Source organism: Schistocerca serialis, chromosome 3, assembly GCF_023864345.2.
Source record: "Schistocerca serialis cubense isolate TAMUIC-IGC-003099 chromosome 3, iqSchSeri2.2, whole genome shotgun sequence".
Taxonomy (NCBI): Eukaryota; Metazoa; Arthropoda; class Insecta; order Orthoptera; family Acrididae; genus Schistocerca; species Schistocerca serialis.
In genome coordinates, this window is record NC_064640.1 from 1,756,054 (window position 1) to 1,783,616 (window position 27,563).

Consider the following 27,563-nt stretch of genomic DNA (forward strand, 5'->3'; position numbering starts at 1 on the left):
CCTGCCCGATTAAGGGATCTGACATTCCACGCTCCAATCCGTAGAACGCCAGTTTTCTTTCTCCTGATAACGATATCCTCTTGAGTAGTCCCGGCCAAGAGATCCGAATGGGGGACTATTTTACCTCTGGAATATTTTACCCAAGAGGACACCATCATCATTTAATCATACAGTAAAGCTGCATGCCCTTGGGAAAAATAACTGCATCATCATATACAAAATTAATATTGAAGTCACCACATATAACTAATTTTGTGGTACTCCCTATAAAGTGAATCAAGAACCCTCTCTAGCTTGAGCAGAAATGCTCTGAAGTCAGAGCTACGGGACATATAAACAATAACAAACAGAAGTTTAGTTTCACTAAATTCAACTGCCTCAGCACAACATTCAAATATCTGTTCAGTTCAGTGCCGTTATACGTCTGTGGACTCAAATGGAATACTGTTTTTTACGTACATGGCCACTCCCCCACCCCGCAAGGAACTCCTTGGAAAACAGCAGCTAATCTGTATCCTGGTAAATAAAGCCTCTGAATTGTCAAATTATTTAAGTGGTGCTCCGATATACTAATAATTTCAGAGTTAAAATCTATAAGTAGTTCACTAACTTTATCGCTAATACCTCTTATATATTGATGAAATATGCTAATTCCTTCTCTACTTGAAAACATGACTTCCTCTTAAGGTTAGCCCTTACTTAGAGGGAGTTCTTTTAAGCTGGTATACCTATCAGCTCACTTCAATCTGATGATGACGATGATGAAGAAATGCTGAGGACAATACAAACACCCAGCCCCCAGGAAGAGAAAATCTTCAACCCAGGTAGGAGCCGAACCCGGGACCCCGTGATCCAGAGGCAGCCATGCTAGCCACTAGACGACGAGCTGCAGATGAGCTACCCAGTGCAGATGTGCAGTATACCAGAAACACCACCTCACCTCAGATCCTCATTAAATTTTTCTTTATATTCAAGTCTGAATCTTTTGGTAACACCTTGAAAGGGATTAATTAATGAAATTAACCCGTTCATGATAAAACTATACTACCTTCTTTGTAACTGAACAACAATTTTGTAAACTTGTGCGAAGTTTGGAAATACTAGTCTCAGCCAATATCCTATTACATTTGCCTCCTTGTGAGTGCTAACTATTGCAATTTTAGTCCATCTTCTCATACTGGCTTGATTTGCTATCACTATGCTATAAATGTAGTTTAACTGGCAAACATTCAGTCCTTAATCAAGCACTTGACATACCACATTAGTACACTGTGGAGCACCACTACTTTATTACTTCAGTCACCAAGTCATAGGTAACTAACAACCTTTTATATACTGCCAGCTTTAGTGCACGGAATAAACAACTACATCCTTCTGTCAATTCTTGACTTTAAAACAGTGAAAAGATTTGTTTGCCCCATTGCAACATGTTGTGTTGCTATCTTTTAGGCAGATGGACTTGTGCAACCCAGCACCGCATGCTCTTCCCTTTCAGCAATGTTCGAACAATGGGACAAGTTGTTGTACACCCCTCACCAGACAGTCATATTAGCTGACATAAGCTTATCTATACTGAAAGAAGAAATAGCAATGCACTTCTCATAAGGACATCAAGCCAAATCGGAATGCTTCATACTCTTTGTAATATCAACCAGGTGCTTGTCGGGACCCAAGAACAACTGCAAATTATTTCAGGTGCCGTACCACTCCATCACACCAAGTGAGCCTGGCTAAAGACACTGTTCATTACCTCCAAACAAGCCAATGCTGAACATTGGATTAAAGCCCTCCAGTACTGTCTTTTGCTGCTAAAAATCGTGAGACACTCGTCCACCAGCACGTGTGACTTTCACATATCATTAGATAACCTTCTGGCCGCTACCAGTCCAATCTGGGGTGTTGCTACTGAGGTGGTACAACAATATGACAAACTTAAGAACTCAGTTCAATGTGAAATAGTCACTGTACGCAGGGAATTATTGAACCTGACTGCTACCCTGGAAGTAACCAAAACATTACAGATCCTGCTATACGCATGCGACACTAGTTACATGTTAACACTTTACAGTCTATCATTCAGCTGGGATTAGGATGGAGGCTCAGCACCAACCTATGACCCTCCAAAATCTTTTTGCAAACATTAACAAACAATTACTTTCATTTATCAGCTCCTATCCAGATAATCCCCCCAAATGGGAATCAACTCTGTCATCCTACTGCACAGCAGCTGGGGTACAACTGTCATGGTCTCTAGATTGGTTAAATGTGCTAATCTCACTGCCTGTCACTTGTGCAAACCATGAATTTGAATGTTACCATCTTCACCCTTTCCGAGTTGCACGAGCAGCTGGGCAGAAATATGTCCTCTGGCAAACCGAGGACATTTTGATTGTCAGTAAAGACTGACAGGTGCTCTTGGATGTGCCACTTAATAAATTTCAATCTTGCATTCACACCAAAAACTACATGTGTTCCACCCTAGCCCTTAGCATTGGTGCAAATAACTGTGAAATTGCACTATTTTTAGAGGAAACTAAAGTACCTCCTTGCCCCTGTACTGTTGTCATGATAAAGAAATGCTGGTATGTCTCTGTCAACAGTTTACTGTGCTCTGTGGCACAACTCACAACAGTGGCCTTACTTTGCTATAATAACACATTTATGGTGTGAAGTTTTTGGGTTACTTTGGTTGGTAGGTAGTGGACTACTGTTTAACAGTTCCACCTACGACATAGTCACACCCACCAAGAAACTATCTGCCCATCTAACATATGCACATAGTGTTAGTATCAAGTCTTTTCTGCTTTACCTGCCTGAAGCCACCTGAGAGCTGCCTCACCCTGACAGCCTGCCCGTACTGCCAGATAGTACCAACACTCGTCTCCTGGAGTCTGTCAAAGACTTATTAGCTCAGGAATGAGAACAACTTATCCTTGGTTGTGCAATGCCCCATGTTGATGACTGGAACACTAAGAGTTACAAACCCCAAGTAGTTATTACTAACGCTGCACCTGTTCCTCTAATGTTAATCGTTGCCTGTTTTATGATATGGATCCTACACACACAAGGTCATTGTAGATGTAGTAAAAAGCAACATCAACCAATACCTGAGCAGCAGCCATCTGGTGAATATAATGTGTGACACATTTTGGAACATGGTACCTTTCAGGCATGGCCTCCCCCCCCCCCCCCCCCTCCCCTCCCACCTAGTTTAGGATTTAGAAATTAAAGTGTTCACAACAGTTGGCAGTTGGTTATTTTTCTCTTAAACAAAATATTTGCATTTTTATGTACTGTATACTGGAGAATTGTTTTAACTAAATGTAACGGAATGTGGTAATATGGGAGTACTCACAAACTATTTTATATTCTGGACATCTGCCACTGCTGAAAGGGATGATGTTACGAAGAATTCCGCTAACAGCTGATAAAACTGTTGTTTATTGAAAAAACAAGCGATTTCACAGCCTAAAGCCGCATCATCATGTGCAACCTACATGGTAAGAAGTAAAGTACAGTGTGACCACATTTTGAGGATATTAAAATTAATAAGGGAATGCATTTTCTTACCGTAATATTGAAAACATCCACTGAATAGTAAATTTTTACTAGGAGCAATGGATATGCATATGATCTTTTAACATTGTGAGTATATTATAGATATTACTTTCAATATCTGCAAAATGTGGTCACTCTGTATTTTGCTTTTTATCATTAGGTTGCACCTGATGATGTGACTTTAGGCCATGAAACCAATTGTGTGTTTTATAAACAACAATTTTGCCAGCTGTCAGCAAAATTCTTCCTAACATTACAGGAGTACTGTCCTGTACTTTATCAATCTCCAATAGAATAGCGTCCTATACCAGGAGTAGAATTCAGTTAGTAACTACTAATATCGAATACCATTCTAATGTAAAAGAATAATTGACCCCCTAACTTGTCAAATGCTAACTGTTACTATAAACACTCTGTGTCACAATTATCTATAACCCCCCTCCCTCGTTCTGACGCCTCCCACGAGCCTCTACTGATGCGCCCCTGTGATTGAGTGTTGCGTTCCCCTGCCAGCTGCAAGGCCAGATTGCCACACTTGCTGGATTTCCTTTTCCTATGGTAGTGTCCACACTGTTGGTTACTGTCACTCCCCCACTGCTGCATCCAGGAATTGCCAATGTGCCAACTCAGCTGCTTCCGGCTCCCACCACCATCGGATCCGTCCATCATCACTTTCCTGGCACTACCTCCATTCTGTTTTACAATTCTGGTATGATGTTCTGTGATTAAACAATGGCCTGATCTGGACTCATGCGTACTGAAAGTTACTCGAAGTGCTCCTACTTATGTTCACTTTATGTGGATAGAGTTTCCACAGTAGGCACTGCTGGCAGGGGTGCTAAACTGAAAGCACTGCTGATCACGGGATGCCTAAAGATGCCTCTCTATCAGCCAAGAGGAAAGCTGGAAATTGTCACAGTGGGGCTTCAGAACAGGTCGGTGAGGAGCGTTCCAAAAATATGATCGCTGGCTCGTCTACCGGCTCTCCTCCCAGCTAGACGTATTTCCTACCTCTTCTCTTAGGGTACCGTGCCCTCAGTCTGGCAGTGATGCCGTAGCACACATCACCTGTCTCCCATAACATTAGAGCTTGGAGACTATAAACTCCAAGTGTGACAGTTAAAATTTATTGTTATAATTTTCATGTCCAGAAATCTCCTAAAACACCCATATGCCCATATTCCACCTTCATCCTAACTTGGCCATCACTGCACACCGTCACCTTGCTCAGTTCTGACATTTGGACGATCGTGTATGGCACAGACATAGTACGTACTTTTTGCACTGAAAAGGGACTGAATTTTCAATGTTTCCAAAAATCACAATGCTACAGTCACAAATAAATACCTCAAAATTTAATCTTTAGAGTTCTTTTTAATTATTAACCCGAGTTTTCAATATGAGTTTAAGAATGCCTTTCAAAAAAATTATCAACTCGGTACTCTCCCAAATTGTCTTTTAAATGTTCACCTTGTATGTGCTTGAATGTTTTATATTGAATACATTTCAACCTGCTACATGTTGACTGAAATATTCTGTACATGCATTGTTTTGTTTGTTCTGAAGTGAGTGAAGTTAGTATTGAAATAATGCTAGACAAAGTTCATGACAAAGGTGTGCACGGTTTTGAGTTCAGTTGGTCATACCGATTCTGGACATCAGTTCTGTCCCATGACAATCATGTTTTGGTGTGCAACATTACATAAGTGCGTACAGAAAGGGAACAGAACACTGATAATATTTGTTTTGTGTGTATATTATTCTTTGGAATGTAGAGTGTTGTGACAGATTGATCTGTAGCATAGCCCAAGTTCTAGGTTAGGTTGAAAGCTGACAGTTGGGTTGTGATTTAGTGAAACCAACAAATGTGAATATGAAATCTCAGTTCTGGTGACATACTTATCTGTAGCGTAGACCAAGGTGTAGGTTAGGCTGAAGGGAACAGTGTGGTTCTGAGTTGGCATAGCGCTACCAAAGGCTTCTGTTCAGTCAATGAGTAGAACGATAGCTTCTTACGGAATCGTGTCGATTGGCTTTGCCAACTCACAATCAAATTATCATCTTTCAATCTAACCTAGACTTTGGGCTATACAAGAAATCAGGCTGTCACCAAAAATTTTATTAAAAATAGAAAGAATATTATCAAATAAATATTGAAATAAACATTCTCAGTGATATCTTTTATCACCAGATACAGGTTCTGTGGTGTCACACATCCTTTGCTGTGCTTGGCTGATAAAGGAAATGAAGTAAGTGCCATGTTGATTTATGTGCTTATAGAGCTTTAGTGCTGCACTTTGTTGTTTTCATATTTATATGTTTTTAGTACAAAAATATGCAGGTTAACTGATACACCACATTGAAGATTTCTCCAAAATGCCTCAGTATGCAGTGTTTAATACTATATAAAGCTTCATAATCTACTTCTAAACTATGTACAATGATCACTTAGTGAACACTGTGCTAATAAAGCAGATGAATACTTTATCTGGAATACAAAAATTGGAATCTGAATGTAGTTCTACAAACAAATGAGGAACATGCACGGATGAGCCAGACAAGGAACAGTTCGAGACTATTCAGCTAGGATGCTTTAGGGAAATAATGGATATTCACAGAACAACAATTTCCATTAGATATCCCTCCTTCACCATTATTATCATAACTCTACACACACAAGCCAAAGGAAATACATAACTATTTTCTCTGTGATAAATATGTAATCAGGAAAACTTCTATGGTAAAAGCAATAGGTAATAAATCAAACAAGACTCACCAACATTGCAAATTATAAAATTCTGATGGTAGCTACTAGTCACCAGGACACCACCAATTTTCACAGTACTGCCCACATATATATCATTTGGCCACTTCAGTCTCAAATTGAGGTTCTAAGCAGAATAAACAACATGAAGTTAGAAGGACAACAGCACAATTTTTTTTTCTGAGACAAGTACATAAAGGGTGAACAAACACAACTACATTCCACTTATACTTTAAACTGGTCAGCCATAACATTATTAACACTTTTCTACCATGTGAATCAGCACAACTAGGCTACAAGGAGGGTGTGTAATATGATGCATAATATATGTCACATTTAACAGGAATGTAACAAAAAACATTGACTCTGGGTGCACAGAAGGGGGAAAGTTGCTGATTTAAATTATTTCAACCAACGGTGAACAGCAATGGTACAACTGCTGGAAATAGTATCACAGAAACAAGCTCATTCAATGTTCAGATGCTGCCATCTTCCCCTAGTGTCTACCACAAATGGATGAATGAGAGTTCAACTATTAACAGACAAGAGACCAATAAGACATTTGTATCTGATGAAACACTGCAGGTGTCGAAGACTTGCTCACAGTGTAAACCAGAACACTCGATGATTTATGGTGTATATGGCAGTGTAATACAATGCTAAGGATTGCAACATGTGTTTTGAGGCATATTATTCCACCACACATTGTAGCAAATGGACCAATGTGAGTGATCTACTTTTGACCTAAAAACTTTGGTTACGGTTGCAGTGCTCATGACAGTCATATGGCAATTTAGAAAAACTGAAATAATAATGCTGAATCCCACTCCTGTTATATTACATTGATGGCCAAGTAAACATACCCTGTGATCTGGAACATCCACTCAAAATTTACATAACAACATAAACATGAAGTCAAATTGTTGCAGTATATTCAAATGCACCGCCCTGTAACCTAAGCTCACTGTAGAAGTCAACAAAAAAGAAAAAAAAAAATTATTTTTCTGATCAACTGCAACTTTTATGTTTTTAAAGTTTATTTAATAAGCACCTCCAACAGAATCAGCATGGTTTTCTGAAACAAAGGACATGTGAAATTATACTTTGTCTGCCTGCAGACGGCCCAGAAAGCTACAGATATGAGTTGTAGATACTTGATTGTTTTAATTTTGGAAGTGCTTGAGACAATTAGAGACCATTAGTTAATCAATGACATATGCACCATAGGAATATTTGATCTGGTTTGTTGAGGTGTAGCGATACACATCAATCATAGGGAATCTCACAGAAGCTTTCTTACCACACACTTTCGTATGCTGAGAATAACATACGTAGATTCTTGAGTGAGCTGGCTTTTGAAGCCATGTGCATACACTGAACAACGATTCAATATTTGATACATTACAATGAATGATTAAAGATAGTTCTAATAACCCAGCCATTGTGAAACTTTGTATAAACCTGTCTAAAGATGATAGTTAACAACAGTATGAACTTCAGCTTCTTATGTTAAGTAATTTTTGATATACAAACATTTACCTAAACACTCACAATTCATAGCTTTCTTTGACAAATAATTTGCTGATATGTTAATATATTTTGCTTAGAGATCAGTGAAGAATGTTAAGTAAACATGTTATCCTTAAATAACGAAATAAACAACATTTTAACAAAGAGACCATAATTTACTTGAAAAATCAATTTCAGACTGCTATTATTATTTCTGCTGGATAATGTTATCTTCATATTTTACTGTCTGAGTGAATAAGGGAATGACTGTGGCATATACGTGAAGTATGGCTCATTGACATTGAGAATAACTAAGTGTGAGCAAGTGTGGGACTCTGACTGTGTAGCCTTAGCACGAGTTACATGCACAGTAGAAAATAATAATTATAAAGCAGCCAGTTTTTGGTGTTTTAGAAATTTAAAACTTACTACACTCCTCCAGGGGATTAGATATGGTGTTAATTTGATTTTATTTGTTTTTTGGGGCTGTGTTATTTTGTAACTTCATGTAAAGTGATTTAAGAATGGGGAATGGTCCAAAGAGTGAGAGTACTAGGATATGTGAATCGAAATACAAACCTGAATGGCTACTGTGTTATTTGGCCAATCAGAGAAGAGATCTTTATGCCTCTTTGGTACTGGGAGCTCTAGGCATATTCATTAAGATTGAGTAATAGTTGTTTGCGTAAGAATTTGATTCACTGGTAAAAGTTTATCATCATTCGTAGATTACAGCTATGGAAATTTCAAACTTCTCAGTGAAGACTGAGATTTTCTTTCGGAGGGTATAAATTCCACGTGACGTGCTGCACAATCATAACTGTGAACTTTCAGAGTTCAAAAGTTATGCCTGCATAGTACTGAAGCGAGCATCAAAAACTACTGAACACCATGCATCTTTTTAACCGTTTATTAATTGATGAACAAACTGTGTTACAATGGACTCGGTGAAAAATGTGTGTATACTAAGTGAAAATACAGAACAGATGCTTTAATTCAAGGACTTTTCTTTATTTAACAGTTACAGCCAGGCCTGGTATACTTAACTCACTCAGAGGGTAAGAGACTGTGAAATATATCTGTGCATCCTGTTGAACATGTAGTGCAACTAATTTGTTTACTGCTTTTCTCAGGTGGGGAACGCTATATGTCACTTCAGGGCATGCTGTACTTCTGAAGAGCTCACTAATGTCAGGAGTTTTTATGTCAGGAGGAAGGCAGAAAAAAAACCGAACCCCCACAATGTGACAGGATCAATGACTTCTTGCTTTGTAGAACTAAATCTGCAGTTATGTATATATTGTTGAAATCTATTGTAACATTTGAGATGCCTCAGGGAAGTGTACTATGACCCCTGCCATTTACAGCATACATAAAAGAGTCAGTAAATGATGTCAACAGCTCTCTAGTAATGTTTGGAGATGCTGATGTCATTTATAGAGGGGTGACAGCTCATGATAAATGTTGAGGCATTTAGCAGGAATTGTCGCAGAGCTCCATTTTATGTGGTAACTGACAAGATCTGCACAACTTATGGAATGTCTATAAATGTGATATAAATCCATCTCTCTCATTTCAACAGGATAGTCAATAACAAGAGTGCTGAACAGCTCATAAAGGCTACTCTTAAAATTTCCACACATATACGAGATGGAATTCGATGACGACGAAGATAGCATTTTCCACAAATAATTCTCCTCAAAATTAAGCATATTTGTATTAACTTTTGTTTGGCTATCATCATGTGAACAAACAACTGTGTAAAGGTCTTTATTTTCTTGGCAGATCTTATTGTCAGTTAGTGACTTGACTAATTGCTTCTGTTACACATTATACTTACTAAACTCCATTAACATTGCAAATATAACCCCTACAGTAGTTACAAACATCATATGGGCAAACAGACATGAAAGCTGCTGTATCTATCATAACTTTTAACATCAGAAACTACCTGCAGAATTATAGCATCACAATCATCAGTCATGCCTTCAGCCGCCGAGCAGTGTGTCAGCAGTGCGCAAGTAGCAGCAAGTGGCTTATTTAGTGTTCATATAAGTGTAGTAGTCAAGTTGAAAATTTGTTTGAGTGTTCTTAGCGCACTTGTTTAGTTAAATCCGTCAAATCATTGTGTAGTTTCGTAATTAGCAGAGGCAGATTTGCATTTTAATATCTGTGACATGTAAAGTCGCGTAGTCGTCTGTCATTTGTTTATTTCTTTCAAATAGTCTTTGTACGTTACTGGCAGTACAGTTAGCCTTCTGCCGCCGAGCAGTGTGTCAGCAGTGTGCAAGTAGCAGCATTACTGCATTTACTAGGAAGTCTTGTATTTTAATAACCGTTTAAATTTTGTGTCGAATTGATTGTGCTCTCTGTAGATTGGATCAGACGTTCTTTGCACAACAGTATTTAGCACGGATAGGGACTGCGACTGCTGTGTTCGGATGCGGGCTGAGTTGGCATCCCTTTGCTCCCAGCTTCAGGCAGTGTTGGCTTCAGTCACACAGCTTGAGACTGTTGCCAATGGGCATCACTGTGGGGGTCCGGACGGGGGTTTGTTGGGGACGGCCAGCTAGTCCTACACATCCCCCAATCGGACTACTGCTGTGGCTGCCCGGGATACTGCCCACATTGAGGCTGACCCGTCACCCGTGGTAGAGTGGGAGGTCGTCTCGAGGTGTGGCAGGGGGCGAAAGACATTCCGGAGGGCTGAACAGAAGGCCTCTCCAGCTTGTCTGACGAACCGGTTTCAGGCTCTGTCTCTGGCCTGATACTGATCTTCGGCCGGACATGACTGCTTGTCCTGTTCCAGAGGTTGCCCCTCAGTCAGCAAGATCCGGGCAGTCACAGAGGGTGGACTTACTGGTAGTTGGGAGCTCCAACATCAGGCACGTAATGGGGCCCCTAAGGGATATGGCTGCCATGTGCATACCAGGGGGAGTCATTCCAGATGTGGAAAAGGTCCTTCCGAATGCCATGAAGGGTACAGGGTGCACCCATCTGCAGGTGGTCACTCATGTCAGCACTAATGATGTGTGTCGTTATGGATCGGAGCAAATCCTCTCTGTCTTCCGGCAGCTATCTGATTTGGTGAAGACTGCCAGTCTCGCTAGCGGGATGAAAGCTGAGTTCACCATCTGCAGCATCACCGACAGGGCTGACTGTGGACCTTTGGTACAGAGCTGAGTGGATTGTCTGAATCAGAGGCTGAGACGATTCTGCGACCATGTGGGCTGCAAATTCCTTACTTGCGCCATAGGGTGGTGGGGTTTCGGGTCTCACTGGATAGGTCAGGAGTCCACTACACACAGCAGGCGGCTACACGGGTAACAGGGGTTGTGTGGCGTGGACTGGGCGGTTTTGTAGGTTAGATGGCCTCAGGCATGTACAGAAAGGGCAACAGCCTCAAAGGGTGCGGGGCAAAGTCAGAACACGCGGGGACCAACAGCAATCGGAGTTGTAATTGTAAACTGTCGAAGCTGCACTGGTAAAGTAACGGACCTTCAAGCGCTGCTAGAAAGCACCGAAGCTGAAATCGTTAGAGGTACGGTAAGCTGGCTAAAGCCAGAGATAAATTTTGCCAAAATTTTTACAAAGGCACAGACGGTGTTTAGAAAGGATAGATTGCATGCAACTGGTGGTGGCGTGTTTGTCGCTGTTAGTAGTAGCTTTTCTGTAGTGAAATAGAAGTGGATAGTTCCTGTGAATTATTATGGGTGGAGGTTATACTCAACAACTGAGCTAGGTTAATAATTGGCTCCTTTTACCGACCTCCTGACTCAGCAGCATTAGTGGCAGAACAACTGAGAAAAAATTTGGAATACATTTCACATAAATTTCCTCAGCATGTTAAAGTCTTAGGTGCAGATTTCAATTTACCAGATATAGACTGGGACACTCAGTTGTTTAGGACGGGTGGTAGGGACAAAGCATCGAGTGCCATTATACTGAGTGCAATATCCGAAAATTACCTCAAGCAATCAAACAGAGAACCGATTCGTGGAGATAACATCTTGGACCAACTGATAACAAACAGACCCGAACTTTTCAACTCTGTAAGCGCAGAACAGGGAATCAGTGATCATAATGCCGTACAAGTTTATATGCCAACTAGCTCTGCAGATGATGAAGAAATTGAAGAAACGTATGATGAAATAAAAGAAATTATTCAGATAGTGAAGGGAGATGAAAATTTAATAGTCATGGGTGACTGGAATTCGGTAGTAGGAAAAAAGAGAGAAGGAAACATAGTAGGTGAATATGGATTGGGGGTAAGAAATGAAACAGGAAGCCGCCTGGTAGAATTTTGCGCAGAGCATAACTTAATCATAGCTAACACTTGGTTCGAGAATCATGAAAGAAGGTTGTATACATGGAAGAACCCTGCAGATACTAAAAGGTATCTGATAGATTATATAGTGGTAAGACAGAGATTTAGGAACCAGGTTTTAAATTGTAAGACATTTCCAGGAGCAGATGTGGACTCTGACCACAATCTATTGGTTATGAACTGTAGATTAAAACTGAAGAAACTGCAAAAAGGTGGGAATTTAAGGAGATGGGACCCGGATAAACTGAAAGAACCAGAGGTTGTACAGAGTTTCAGGGAGAGCATCAGGGAACAATTGACAGGAATGGGGGAAAGAAATACAGTAGAAGATGAATGGGTAGCTTTGAGGGATGAAATAGTGAAGGCAGCAGAGGATCAAATAGGTAAAAAGACGAGGGCCAGTAGAAACCCTTGGGTAACAGAAGACATATTGAATTTAATTGATGAAAGGAGAAAATATAAAAATGCAGTAAATGAAGCAGGCAAAAATGAATACAAACTCCTCAAAATTGATATTGACAGGAAGTGCAAAATGGCTAAGCAGGGATGGCTGGAGGACAAATGTAAGGGTGTAGAGGCTTATCTCATTAGGGGTAAGATAGATACTGCCTACAGGAAAATTAAAGAGATCTTTGGAGAAAAGAGAACCACTTGTATGAATATCAACAGCTCAGATGGAAACCCAGTTCTAAGCAAAGAAGGGAAACAGAGAGGTGGAAGGAGTATATAGAGGGTCTATACAAGGGCGATGTACTTGAAGACAGTATTATGGAAATGGAAGAGGATGTAGATGAAGACGAAATGGGAGATATGATACTGTGTGAATAGTTTGACAGAGCACTGAAAGACCTAAGTCGAAACAAGGTCCCGGGAGTAGACAACATTCCATTAGAACTACTGACAGTCTTGGGAGAGCCAGTCCTGACGAAACTCTACCACCTGGTGAGCAAGATGTATGGGGCAGGCGAAATGCCCTCAGACTTCAAAAAGAATATGATAATTCCAATCCCAAAGAAAGAAGGTGTTGACAGATGTGAAAATTACTGAACCATTAGTTTAATAAGTCACGGCTGCAAAATACTAACGTGAATTCTTTACAGACGAATCGAAAAACTAGTAGAAGCCGACATTGGGGAAGATCAGTTTGGATTCCGTAGAAATATTGGAACATGTGAGGCAATACTGACTCTATGGCTTATCTTAGAAGCTAGAGTAAGGAAAGGCAAACCTACGCTTCTAGCATTTGTAGACTTAGAGAAAGCTTTTGACAATGTTGACTGGAATACTCTCTTTCAAATTCTGAAGGTGGCAGGGCTAAAATATGGGGAGCGAAAGGCTATTTACAATTTGTATAGAAACCAAACGGCAGTTGTAAGAGTCGAGGGGCATGAAAGGGAAGCAATGGTTGGGAAGGCAGTGAGACAGGGTTGTAGCCTCTCCCCGATGTTATTCAATCTGTATATTGAGCAAGCAGTGAAGGAAACAAAAGAAAAATTCAGAGTAAGTATTAAAATCCATGGAGAAGAAATAAAAACTTTGAGGTTCGCAGATGACATTGCAATTCTGTCAGAGACAGCAAAGGACTTGAAAGAGCAGTTGAACGGAATGGATAGTGTCTTGAAGGGAGGATATAAGATGAACGTCAACAAAAGCAAAACGAGGATAATGGAATGTAGTCGAATTAAGTCGGGTGATGTTGAGGGTATTAGATTAGGAAACGAGACACTTAAAGTAGTAAAGGAATTTTGCTATTTGGGGAGCAAAATAAGTGATGATGGTCGAAGTAGAGGGGATGTAAAATGTAGACTGGCAATGGCAAGGAAAGCGTTTCTGAACAAGAGAAATTTGTTAACATGGAGTATTGATTTAAGTGTCAGGAAGTCGTTTCTGAAAGTATTTGTATGGAGTGTAGCCATGTATGCATGTGAAACATGGACGATAAATAGTTTGGACAAGAAGAAAATAGAAACTCTCGAAATGTGGTGCTACAGAAGAATGCTGAAGGTTAGATGGGTAGATCACATAACTAATGAGGAGGTACTGAATAGGATTGGGGAGAAGAGAAGTTTGTGGCACAACTTGACTAGAAGAAGGGATCGGTTGGTAGGACATGTTCTGAGGCATCAAGGGATCACCCATTTAGTATTGGAGGGCAGTGTGGAGGGTAAAAATCGTAGAGGGAGACCAAGAGATGAATACACCAAGCAGATTCAGAAGGATGTAGGTAGCAGTAGGTACTGGGAGATGAAGCAGCTTGCACAGGATAGAGTATCATGGAGAGCTGCATCAAACCAGTCTCAGGACTGAAGACCACAACAACAAGGCCGTTGCAGCATCCCTCAATATGGTAGTAAATAGAAATATAAAAAAAGGGAGGAAGGTTTATTTGCTTAGCAAGAGTAATAGGAGGCAGATTTCAGACTACCTAACATTTCAAAACGTAAAATTTTTGTTCCAACACTGAGAATGTTGAGTGTTTATGGAAAAAGTTCAAAGCAATCGTAAAATGCGTTTTAGACAGGTACGTGCCAAGTAAAACTGTGAGGGATGGGAATAAACCCACCGTGGTTCAACAACAAAGTTAGGAAACTACTGCGAAAGCAAAGAGAGCTTCACTGCAAATTTAAACGCAGCCAAAACCTCTCAGACAAACAGAAGCTAAACGATGTCAAAGTTAGCATAAGGAGGGCTATGTGTGAAGTGTTCAGTGAATTCGAAAGTAACATTCTATGTACCAACTTGACAGAAAATCCTAGGAAGTTCTGGTCTTACATTAAATCAGTAAGTGGATCGAAACAGTATATCCAAACACTCTGGGATGATAATGGCATTGAAACAGAGGATGACACATGTAAAGCTGAAATACTAAACACCTTTTTCCAAAGCTGTTTCACAGAGGAAGACCACACTGCAAGTCCTTTTCTAAATCCTCCCATGAACGAAAAAATGGCTGACATCAAAATAAGTGTCCAAGGAATAGAAAAGCAACTGAGATCACTCAACAGAGGAAAGTCCACTGGACCTGACCGGATACCAATTCGATTCTACACAGAGTATGCGAAAGAACTTGCCCCCCTTCTAGCAGCCATGTACCTCAAGTCTCTAGAGGAACGGAAGGTTCCAAATGATTGGAAAAGAGCACGAGTAGTTCCAGTTTTCAAGAAAGGTCGTCGAGCAGATTCGCAAAACTATAGGCCTATATCACCGACATCGATCTGTTGTAGAATTTTAGAATATCTTTTTTGCTCGCGTGTCATGTCATTTCTGGTAACCCAGAATCTACTCTGTAGGAATCAACATGGATTCTGGAAACAGCGATCGTGTGAGACCCAACTCGCTTTATTTGTTCATGAGACCCAGAAAATATTAGATACAGGCTCCCAGGTAGATGCTATTTTCCTTGACTTCCGGAAGGCGTTCGATAAAGTTCCACACTGTCGCCTGATAAACAAAGTTAGAGCCTACGGAATATCAGACCAGCTGTGTGACTGGATTGAAGAGTTTTTAGCAAACAGAACACAGCTTGTTGTTCTCAATGGAGAGACGTCTACAGACGTTAAAGTAACCTCTGGCGTGCCACAGGGGAGTGTTATGGGACCATTGTTTTTCACAATATATATAAATGACCTAGAAGATAGTGTCAGAAGTTTCATGCAGCTTTTTGCAGATGATGCCGTAGTAGACAGAGAAGTTGCAGCATTAGAAAATTGCAGCGAAATGCAGGAAGATCTGCAGCGGATAGGCACTTGGTGCAGGGAGTGGCAACTGACCTTTAACATAGACAGATGTAATGTATTGTGAATACATAGAAAGAATGATCCTTTATTGGATGATTATATGATAGCGGAACAAACACTGGTAGCAGTTACTTCTGCAAAACATCTGGGAGTATGCTTACGGAACGATTTGAAGTAGATTGATGATATAAAATTAAATGTTGGTAAGGCGGGTGCCAGGTTGAGATTCATTGGGAGAGTCCTTAGAAAATGTAGTCCATCAACAAAGGAGGTGGCTTACAAAACACTCGTTCGACCTATACTTGAGTATTGCTCATCAGTGTGGGAACTGTACCAGGTCGGGTTGACAGAGGAGATAGAGAAGATCCAAAGAAGAGCGGCGCATTTCGTCACAGGGTTATTTGGTAAGCGTGATAGTGTTACGGAGATGTTTAGCAAACTCAAGTGGCAGACTCTGCAAGAGAGGCGCTCTGCATCACGGTGTAGCTTGCTGTCCAGGTTTCGAGAGGGTGAGTTTCTGGATGAGGTATCAAATATATTGCTTCCCCCTACTTATACCTCCCGAGGAGATCACGAATGTATAATTAGAGAGATTCGAGCATGCACGAAAGGCTTTCCGGCAGTCGTAATGAAAGTGGCACGTAAAGTGCCCTCCGCCACACACTGTTGGGTGGCTTGCAGAGTATAAATGTAGATGTAGACTAAAATAGTATACATGAATTTATCATCAGTTGACTGATCATATTACTGCCATAAGATGACTTCGCATTGCTTCCTTAGTATCTATATAACTACTAGCAGATTTTTATTTTTTATATCACATTACTTATAGTAGACAGTGCAAGCAGCACATACCTCATATCCTGGCAGAGAGCAAATTGATGAGACAATGGCAAGTCCTGCTAGATGCTGCACGAGCAACAAATGTTGTCCTAAATATGAACTTCTTGAAATGTGAAGATGAACTGAAAAAACTGCACATCCTTCAGGACTTATCCAAGTATTTCCACTTCGACCTGAAAATCCAATCAAATATTACTGAAACTATGTTAGAAAAAGCAGTCAATTTTAAAACAGACTAATACAACTCTGACAATCTGCAAGCCTTACCATAAACTCCAGTTAATTCAAGAATGCAAATGACATATTCTCAGCAAATTATCAACCTGGAAATCAAGTATGCCCCCCTCCTTACTCTCAACAATAATAAGACTCTTACAACAGTACTCAAATCCAACCATGTAGTGGCATTCTGGATAGGTTGATACGGGTATGCCTGTAACAGTAACCACCTCGCTTAATTATAATAGTTCTTATCACAAACTTCTTGAGATTTGGGAATGGGGCAAGATCCAAGGGCACAGAGAGGATTGTTGTTCACCAACATCCCATTCAAACACCATCTACAAAATAAAATAACATTTTAAAGCTCACCCTCATTCATAATTCAGCTATAAGACCTCCATCATAAGACAGTGGGGACAATGTTTAGCACAAGCCACAACAGAACAATATGTAAGTTACTTGATTGGCAGCTACCATGTCTCTTCTATTCTCACAATGTATGGTCCTAAACCTATCTACATACATATGTAATGGAAGGAAACATTCCACGTGGGAAAAATTATATATAAAAACAAAGATGAGGTGACTTACCGAACAAAAGCGCTGGCAGGTCGATAGACACACAAACAAACACAAACATACACACAAAATTCAAGCTTTCGCAACAAACTGTTGCCTCATCAGGAAAGAGGGAAGGAGAGGGGAAGACGAAAGGAAGTGGGTTTTAAGGGAGAGGGTAAGGAGTCATTCCAATCCCGGGAGCGGAAAGACTTACCTTAGGGGGAAAAAAGGACAGGTATACACTCGCACACACGCACATATCCATCCACACATACAGACACAAGCAGACATATTTAAATACGAGTGATTTAAATATGTGATTGTGATGAGTGATTTAAATATGTCTGCTTGTGTCTGTATGTGTGGATGGATATGTGCGTGTGTGCGAGTGTATACCTGTCCTTTTTTCCCCCTAAGGTAAGTCTTTCCGCTCCCGGGATTGGAATGACTCCTTACCCTCTCCCTTAAAACCCACTTCCTTTCGTCTTCCCCTCTCCTTCCCTCTTTCCTGATGAGGCAACAGTTTGTTGCGAAAGCTTGAATTTTGTGTGTATGTTTGTGTTTGTTTGTGTATCTATCGACCTGCCAGCGCTTTTGTTCGGTAAGTCACCTCATCTTTGTTTTTATATATAATATCTACATACATACATATATGTAAATGGATGTACGTTTCTTCCACATCTCCTCCTAAACCAATGGCTCAATTTGGTGCAAATACTATTTATTGTCTGGAAAGAAGTACTGTTGGGGTAAGTACTACTTTGATCCCATAGGGGTGGTGGTGAGAGTGAAAAAGGTTGGTATTGCATTACAACTAGGCTGCCTTGCACGATTGGTATGTTGTGCAGGTAGTACTGGAATGCCTTCCAAGAAGTACGATGTGTGATTAAAAAATATGGTGAATGAAATTTTTGAGCAGCAGCTGCTCATGCTACAAACATTTCATAAAATTTGTCTGATAGCCTGATCTGTTGAGGCAGGCAGCATCAAGTTGGAATACATTGTGACTAGTCAGTCAGCGTAAAGAGATGCTAGGATGAGTTGCATCTATCATGTCCATTGGGCATCATGGATTTTGAACAACATGCAAACATTAAGTTTTGTTTCCAGTTGCAAAAAAGTGCCAAGGAAACTCACTGAATGTTGAAATTGGTGTATGGTGATAATTCTGTAACTCTGATGACATTTTACAAGTGGTATAAGTGATTTAAAAGTGAAAATAAGTTGATAGAAAATAAGCAACATTCGGGGTGTCCATTAACCTCAGAAACGAAACAAAACATGCAAGGAGTGACAACAACTGTTCGTTCAAACACACGAATAACTATTCGAGAGCTTACAGAAGAACTTAGCATCTTGTATGGGTCTGTACAAAGCATTTTAACTGATAATTTACAAATGAGATGAGTGAGTGCAAAATTTGTTCCCAGAATCTTGAGTGATGAACAGAAGGAAAATTATGTGTCAGTTTGCACGGAGTTGAAGGATCGCTTTATTCAGATCTGGAGTTCATGTTACAAAATAAATAAATAAAATTAAAAAAAGAATGTAACTGGAGATGAAACTTGGGTCTATGGGTGTGACTCTGAAATGAACATGCAGAGTTCCCAATGGAAAATCAGTGAATCTCCATGTCCTAAAAAGGAATGTCACTGAAAATCAAATATTGAAGTCACGTTCATTGTTTTTATTGATACTGAGAGCATAGTGCGATCTGAGTTCATTCCAAGAGGAACAACTGTAAATGCTAAACTTCACAAGGCCTTACTGCAATGTTTGTTAGTTATGTATGACGAAAGAATCCAGAAAAATGGGCCAATGGCTTCCTGATTCATCAAGACAATGCACAGTGCCATAGCTCACTTTTGATTCATGAGGTTTTGGCTGGAAAAAGTGTCCCTTCTGTCCATATCCACCTTATTCATAATAGATAGCACAACTTTACTTCTGGCTCTTCTCAAAAATTAAAACCATGGTTAAAGAAAAATGTTTTGACAACATTTCTGACACTGAGAAGGCCATGGCAGAGCAGCTGAACACCCTTAGAAGAGAAGCCTTCCAGAAATGCTTCCGTGCTTGGATTCAACATTGGGATACATGAATTGTTAGCCAAGGACAGTAATCTGCTAATAAAATTACTCAGTGTCTTTTTTATCACACCTTGAATATGTGTGGATGAGCACAGAGAAGGGACAGGAGGAGATGTACAGAGAGAGTGAGGAGGAGGACATGGACAGAGAGAGGGGTGAGGAGAAGTTGGGCAGAATGAGGGTTGAGGAGGAGTTGGACAGAGTGAGGGTGAGGGGGAGATGTAATGGAAGGGGGAGGAGGAGAAGATCAGAGAGAAGGGAGGAGGGAATGAACAGAGAGTGGGTGAAGGGTGAAGTACTGTAGGACACTTTTTCTGAAAACTTCTTTGAGCAGCTAGTTTGGCAGCCTACACGCAATGGAAATATCTTAGAACATGTAGCTATAACTAGGCCAGACCTTGTCAATAACGTCAGTACAGAAACAGGGATTAGCGATTCTGATGTCATTATAACAACTATGGATACAAAAGTTAATAAATCAATTAAGAAGGCTAGGAGAATGTTTCTGCTAGATTGAGCAGATAAGCAGTTGTTAGCATCTCACTTAGACAGTGAACTGACATCACTTAGTTCCAGTAAGATGGACATAGAGGTATTATGGGCAAAGTGTAAGCTGGAGAATTATGTGCCTAGTAAGTGGATTATGGAAAAGATCCAACATGGTGTAACAATGAGATTCAGAAAATGTTGAGGAAGCAGAGGTTGTTGTACTGTTGGTTCAACAGATAATGTCCAAATGATGACAAAAGAAGGTTAGTAGAGATTTGTGTGTCTGTGAAAAGATCTAGGTGGGAAACATATAACTACAACCACCATCATCACACCTTAGCAAAAGATATTGCTGAGAACCCAAGAAAATTCTTGTTCATACATAAAATTGCTGAGTGGATCCAAGGTTTCCATCCAGTCACTTGTTGACCAGTCTGGTGTGGCAGACGAAGGTAGCAAAACGAAAGCTGAAGTTTTAAATTTCACGTTCAAGAAATCGTTCATGCAGGAGAATCGTACAACATACTGTCGCTCGACCTTTGAACAGACTACAGTATGGACGACAAAGCAGTATGCATCCCTGGTGTAGAGAAAGAACTGAAGGAGTTGAAAACAAATAAATCACCAGGTCTGGATGGAATTCCAATTTCACTTTTGAAAGAGTACTCTATGGCATTGGCCCCTTACCTAGCTTGCATTTATTGTGAATCTCTTGTCCAGTGCAAAGTCTCAAGTGGTTAGAAAAAAGCTCAGGTGACTCCTGTGTATAAGAAGGGCAAAAGAATGGACCCACAAAATTACAGACCAATATTCCTAACACCAGTTTGCTGCAGAATCCTTGTACATATTCTCAGTTTGTATGTAACAAATTTCTTGAGACTGAGAAACTTATGTCCACAAATCAGCGTGGTTTTAGAAGGATTACTTGTGTGAAACTTGCTTGCACTTTTCTCACATGATACACTGTGAACCATGGGTGAAGGGCAACAGGCGGATTCCATATTTCTAGATTTCTGGAAAGCATTTGACACGGTATCTCACTGCAGTCTGTTAAAGAAGGTACGATCATAAGGAATAGGTTCACAGTCATGTGGGTTGCTCAAAGACTTCTAAAGTTAGAGAAACCAGTATGTTGTCCTCAACAGTGAGTGTTCATTAGGGACAAGGGTACTGTCAGGAGTGCCCAAGGAAAGTGTGATAGTACCACTATTATTCTAACATACATACGATTTGGCAGAGACGGTAGGGAGTAATCTGTAGTTGTTTGCTGATGATGCTGTTGTGTACAATAAGGTGTCAAAGTTGAGTGACTGTAGGAGGATACAAGGTGACTCAGACAAAATGTCTAGTTGGTGCGATGAATGACAGCTAGCTCTAAATGTAGAAAAATGTAAGTTAATGTGGATGAGTATGAAAAACAAACATGTAATGTTTGGATACAGCATCAGTAGTGTCCTGCCTGACACACTCATGGTGTTCAAATATCTGGGCATAATGTTGCAAAGCGATAGGAAATGGAACATGCACATGAGGATTGTGACAGGAAAGACAAATGCTCGACTTTGGTTTATTGGGAGAATTCTAGGGGAGTGTGATTCATCTATAAAGGAGGTCACTAGTGCGACCTATTTTTGAGTACTGCTTGAGTGTTAGGGATTAAAGGAAGACACAGAGCAATTCAGAGGTGAGCTGTCAGATTTGTTACTGGTAGGTTTGAACCACATGCAAGTGTTATGGAAATGCTTCAGGAACTCAAATAGGTAGAGGGAAGGCAACTTTCCTTTTGAGGAATGCTATTGAGAAAATTTAGAGAACTGGCATGTGCAGCTGATTGCAGAATGATTCTGTTATCTCCGACATACACTGTGCGTAAGGACCACAAAGATACAATACGAGAAATTAGGGCTCGTATGTAGGCATATACACAGTCATTTTTCCCTTGTTTTATATGTGAGTGGAACGGGAAAGGAAATGACAAACAGGGGTACAGGGTACCCTCCACCACGTGCCATAAGGTGGATTTCGGAGTATCGATGTAGATGTAAATGTAGGAGAAGATGTGCAAAGGGAGGGGAGAGGAGGACAGGGGGAGGGACAGGGTGTAGGACACAGGTGGAAGATGGAAGGGGTAGTGGGTAGGTAGAAAAGGAAAAGGGGGAGGAGGAGATAGACAGAGAGGGGGAGGAGGCGATGGCCAGAGAGGGGGAGGGATACACGGACAGAAAGAGGGGGAATGAGGAGGTGGACAAAGAAAGGGAGGAGAAGGAGATGTGTGCAATTTATGTCCTGTACACATATTTGGGCGAAGCTGAGGTTATAAGGCAAGTTAGTAATCATTATGAAGTATCTCTCTAGCATTTGCCTTAAGTAGAACCTACCGCACACTTCTCTTATGCCAGATAAATTAGCTATACCCATCACATCATGCAATATATGACCTGTTTCTAAAACCATCACTTATTAGAATAACAACTTGAATCCACTAATTCTAAATTCATCAAGGCATTTGAGTTTGAATTTACATCTTATTAGCTGGAGTACTGTTAAATGGTCTGTTATTGCCAAGAATTAACTGACTTGTCAATTCTGTAACCCTAAGTATGTAAGAGCAGTGAGACAAGCAGATTCGTTATAATACTAATACTACACTAACATCTAGAAGCCCCTGAGTGTTTCTGATTTACTTTTGCAGTCACTATATATCAACAGTTGCATTGCAGAGGGCCTTCACAAATTCTATGTCTACACCACAGACCTCCTGAAATGCCTAGAACAATACTGTCTGCAGCAGATTCATGAGACAATAAAAAAAGGCTGAGAAATTTCACTAACTTTAATCCATAGTGTCATACAGTATCATGCTTTGGAGTAACTTCTCATGGCAAGTTGAAGGATTTTAGAATTCAAAATCATGCATTACAAATTATTTGTGGTATGAATTTAAGAACATACAACGAAAACTTATTCATGGAATCAACTTATTTTAACTATTGCTTCCGACTATATTTATTTCTTAATTAAAATTATTGTGAATGATACAACCAACAGTTTCGATCACCGCTGAGGACAACTGTGTGTGTGTGTGTGTGTGTGTGTGTGTGTGTGTGTGTGTGTGTGTACACACTTACTTACATTATTTAATTTGGTCCTAACAGGTGTATTCAGGAGTATATATTTTCAGTAAGTCGTGAGTGTCTCCAAAGAGTTTAGCTACTAATAAAATACAGTTCAAGAAAGGCTTGAATGATTTAAGTTTACAGCTCCTCATATTCTATTTATGAAGGAAGGAAGAAGGGAAGATGGGATTTAGCACCCTGTAGACGTCAAGGTTATTAGAGACGAAGAACAAGCTCATATCGAGTCAAGGATGGAGAAGGAAATCAGCTATGCCCTTTCAAAGGAACCACCCGTGGAGCAATTTAGGGAACTCGCACAAAATCTAAATCTGGATGGTGTAACCATGAAATGGAAGATTTATGTTACATTAAAACTCTAAACACCTTAGAAACAGCAATATAAACATTATAAACAACCATTATAAATTAATTTGTAATGCAATGATGCATGGCTATGATTACTTAGGAGTTGATATGTTTACATTTAGGTAAACATTTCACCAATTTAGCAATTCAAACTAATTGATAACCAAACTACTAAAAATATTGCCCTTAAATGTTCAATAACATATTTTTTCACAACTGCCAAAAATTTAATGATATCAAAAGTGGGTATGTGTATATGTACTTTACCTTTGCCCCGAGTTTGCCTGTGTGTAACAACTGCCAGACCATCTAACAACTCAGCTCCTTCCAACACGTCCATTGAACTAGTCATTACCTCTGTGTACAAGACAACCTGGCCAAGAACTTTTGTCTTCAATGCCTGAAATTCAGAATAAAAATTCTAGACATTCTTCTTCGATACTTAAACTATTAATTCAAAGACAAAGTTTTCTTTCATAACTAAATAAATGTGACACAAATATTATGATTTTCCATAAAACATGCAATCCTTGTTCAGTCTGCCATTGAAGCAAAATAAAAATTATTAAGAAATACAATACAATCTTAAGCAAAAGGGACATTCTGCAAGAAGAAAAGGGAGAGTAGTTGGGTGGAAGGGTAAGGGACATTCTGCAAGAAGAAAAGGGAGAGTAGTTGGGTGGAAGGGTGGAGATATGAGAGAGAGAGAGAGAGAGAGAGAGAGAGAGAGAGAGAGAGAGAGAGAGAGGGGGAGGGGGGGAGGGGGGGGGGGAGAGAGAGGGAGGGGGGGAGGGGGGGGGGAGAGAGTGGGGAGGGAGATTTAAGTTTTTTGTTAATGTTAACTTGAACTGTTACAATGCACACGGCCATAGCTAGTTAGCTATATGTTCCATACACCAGATAAAAGATTTCTATCCAAATGTTATAAAATGAGTCAGTTACATACTGTGTATAGATGATTTGAATGTGTGTATGGCTGTATGCTGGTTACTTAAAAAGTGCTAAACAGTCTAGCAGCTTAAATTAAATAAATATAAATGTATTAGTAATTGCTATTACTTGTGCAACAAGTGAAACACAAATTTAACAATAAAGCAAATATATTTTTGGATTTTATTTGGCACATTAATTTTTGATATTATGTACTTGTCAGTGCTGATGTCTAAACATCCAAAGACATTGAGTTGTGAAGAAATAAATGACCCAAAATAAGTGTGTGAGTAATTTATACAAAAGTTCAGTACAGTTAGTACAAATGAAGTTCATGTCAAGCCACAAACTTTTTGTCTTGGAAAATCTAGCCAGTCCTTTTATATCCATGGCATTACTGAGAGGGACGTCCTAGCAATCATATCAGCAATTCGACCAAAAATGTCTTGTGGCTGGGATGACATTTCACCTAAACTGCTAAAGGAATGCAGGGAGAAATTAGTGAAACCCCCGACTCACTTGATAAATACCTCCCTCAGAAATGGTGTATTCCCTGACCTTTTGAAAATTACTGAAATTATACCAGTGCATAAAAAGGGATTAAAAACTGACACTAAAAATTACAGGCCAATATCATTAACCTCAGAACCAGGCAAATTGTTAGAGAGAGTAATACTAAATCAAGTTGAATCATATTTCACCAAACACAATCAGTTAAATAACCTACAACATAGATTTAGAAAAGGGAGATCTACTACAACAGCAGTAGCATCTTTTATACATGAAATATAAACTAAGCTGGACAAAAGTCACAAGGTAATAGGCACTTTCCTAGATATGGGTAAAGCCTTTGATACTGTGAATCATACCATTCTTCTGTGTAAGCTAGAAGAGTACGGGTTGAAAGGACTACCCTTGAAACTACTTACCTCCTACTTAAAAGACAGGAAACAGTGTGTAAAGCTAAATTATAAAAATAATTAGCAGCTCCTAACAACCAAATCAACCTTCAAGACACATCAATGTGGCATGCCTCAAGGAAGCATACTAGGGCCTTTTTTGTTCCTTGTATATGTATATAACTTATTTGAACCCCAAAATTGCATGGTTGTAAGCTATGCCAATGACATATCCTTCATCAGCTGTGGCAGTTATATGCAGTCTGCAGCTAACAGTACCGAGATCAATTTCAATACTCTGTCTGCATACCTTACAGCAAACAAGCTTCTTGTAAATAAAGACAAAACAGTAATAATGAAGTTCATCCTCAGTTATAATGTTGCCATAACTGATACTGTATTTACATCCCCATTAAGTCTTGCATATGCATTCACATAAGTTTTTGGGCGCCGTTGTTGATGAACACTTATCGTGGAAAGGACATGTAGATAATAATTGCAAGAAAATCAGCAGTAAGAATGGTAGCCACGGTAAAGAAGAGAGAGAGCCTTGTAGAGACATCTTTAGAAAATATAAAATTCTTACGGTGTACTCCATGTACACTACTGGCTATTAAAATTGCCACACCACGAAGATGACGTGCTACAGATGCGAAATTTAACCGACAGGAAGAAGATGCTGTGATATGCAAATGACTAGCTTTTCAGAGCATTCACACAAGGTTGGCGCCGGTGGCGACACCTACAACGTGCTGACATGAGAAAAATTTCCAACAGATTTCTTATACACAAACAGCAGTTGACCGGCGTTGCTTGGCGAAAAGTAGTTGTGATGCCTCGTGTAAGGAGGAGAAATGCGTACCATCACATTTCCGACTTTGATAAAGGTCGGATTGTAGCCTATCACAATTGCGGTTTATCATATCGCGTATTGCTGCTCGCGTTGGTCGAGATCCAATGACTGTTAGCAGAATATGGAATCAGTTGGTTCAGGAAGGTAATATGGAATGCCGTGCCGGATCCCAACAGCCTCGTATCACTAGCAGTCGAGATGACAGGCATCTTATCCACATGGCTGTAATGGATTGTGCAGCCACGTCTCAATCCCTGAGTCAACAGATGGGGACGTTTGCAAGACAACAACCACCTGCATGAACAGTTCGACGACATTTGCAGCAACATGGACTATCACCTTAGAGACCATAGCTGCGGATACCCTTGATGCTGCATCACAGACAGGAGCGCCTGAGATGGTGTATTCCACGACGAAATTGGGTGCACAAATGGCAAAACGTCATTTTTTCAGATGAATCCAGGTTCTGTTTACAGCATCATGACGGTCGCATCCGTGTTTGGCGACATCGTGGTGAACGCACATTGGAAGCATGTATTCGTCATCGCCATACTGGCGTATCACCTGGCATGATGGTATGGGGTGCCATTGGTTACACGTCTCTGTTACCTCTTGTTCGCATTGACAGCAGTTTGAACAGTGGACATTACATTTCAGATGTGTTATGACCCGTGGCTCTACCCTTCATTCGATCCCTGCGAAACCCTACATTTCAGCAGGATAATGCACAACCGTATGTTGCAGGTCCTGTACGGGCCTTTCTAGATACAGAAAATGTTCGACCGCTGACCTGGCCAGCACATTCTCCAGATCTCTCACGAATTGAAAACACCTGGTTAATGGTGGCCGAGCAACTGGCTCATCACAATACGCCAGTCACTACTCTTGATGAACTGTGGTATCGTGTTGAAAAGCTGCATGGGCAGCTGTACCTGTACACGCCATCCAAGCTCTGTTTGACTCGATGCCCAGGCGTATCGAGGCCGTTATTACAGCCAGAGGTGGTTGTTCTGGGTACTGATTTCTCAGGATCTATGCACCCAAATTGCGTGAAAATGTAATCACATGTCAGTTCTAGTATAATATATTTGTCCAATGAATACCCGTTTATCATTTGCATTTCTTCTTGGTGTAGCAATTTTAATGGCCAGTAGTGTATATACTGCAGACAGTCATGTTTGTGAAACAAAATCCTGAATTTAATATGACAAACAGTAATGTACATGACCATGATACACGGGGAAGGGAAAAATTTTCATAGTATTGTTACCAATAAAAAGGTAATGGACCACAGCCCAC

The 27,563-nt window shown here is 40.1% G+C and overlaps 1 protein-coding gene across 3 annotated transcripts in view; it reads right to left on the bottom strand.

Moving 5' to 3' along the window:
* The window catches only part of LOC126469657 (biotin--protein ligase), a 359,191-nt gene that overhangs the window by 31,023 nt on the left and 300,605 nt on the right, over positions 1 to 27,563 (bottom strand). For all 3 annotated transcript variants that reach the window (XM_050096793.1, XM_050096791.1, XM_050096792.1), the window contains 3 exons: positions 23,850 to 23,982; positions 16,751 to 16,911; positions 6,335 to 6,449 (listed from right to left, as the gene is read on the bottom strand). In XM_050096793.1, coding sequence (XP_049952750.1) covers positions 6,335 to 6,449; positions 16,751 to 16,911; positions 23,850 to 23,982 — 409 coding nt within the window. The remainder of the gene's footprint in view (positions 1 to 6,334; positions 6,450 to 16,750; positions 16,912 to 23,849; positions 23,983 to 27,563) is intronic.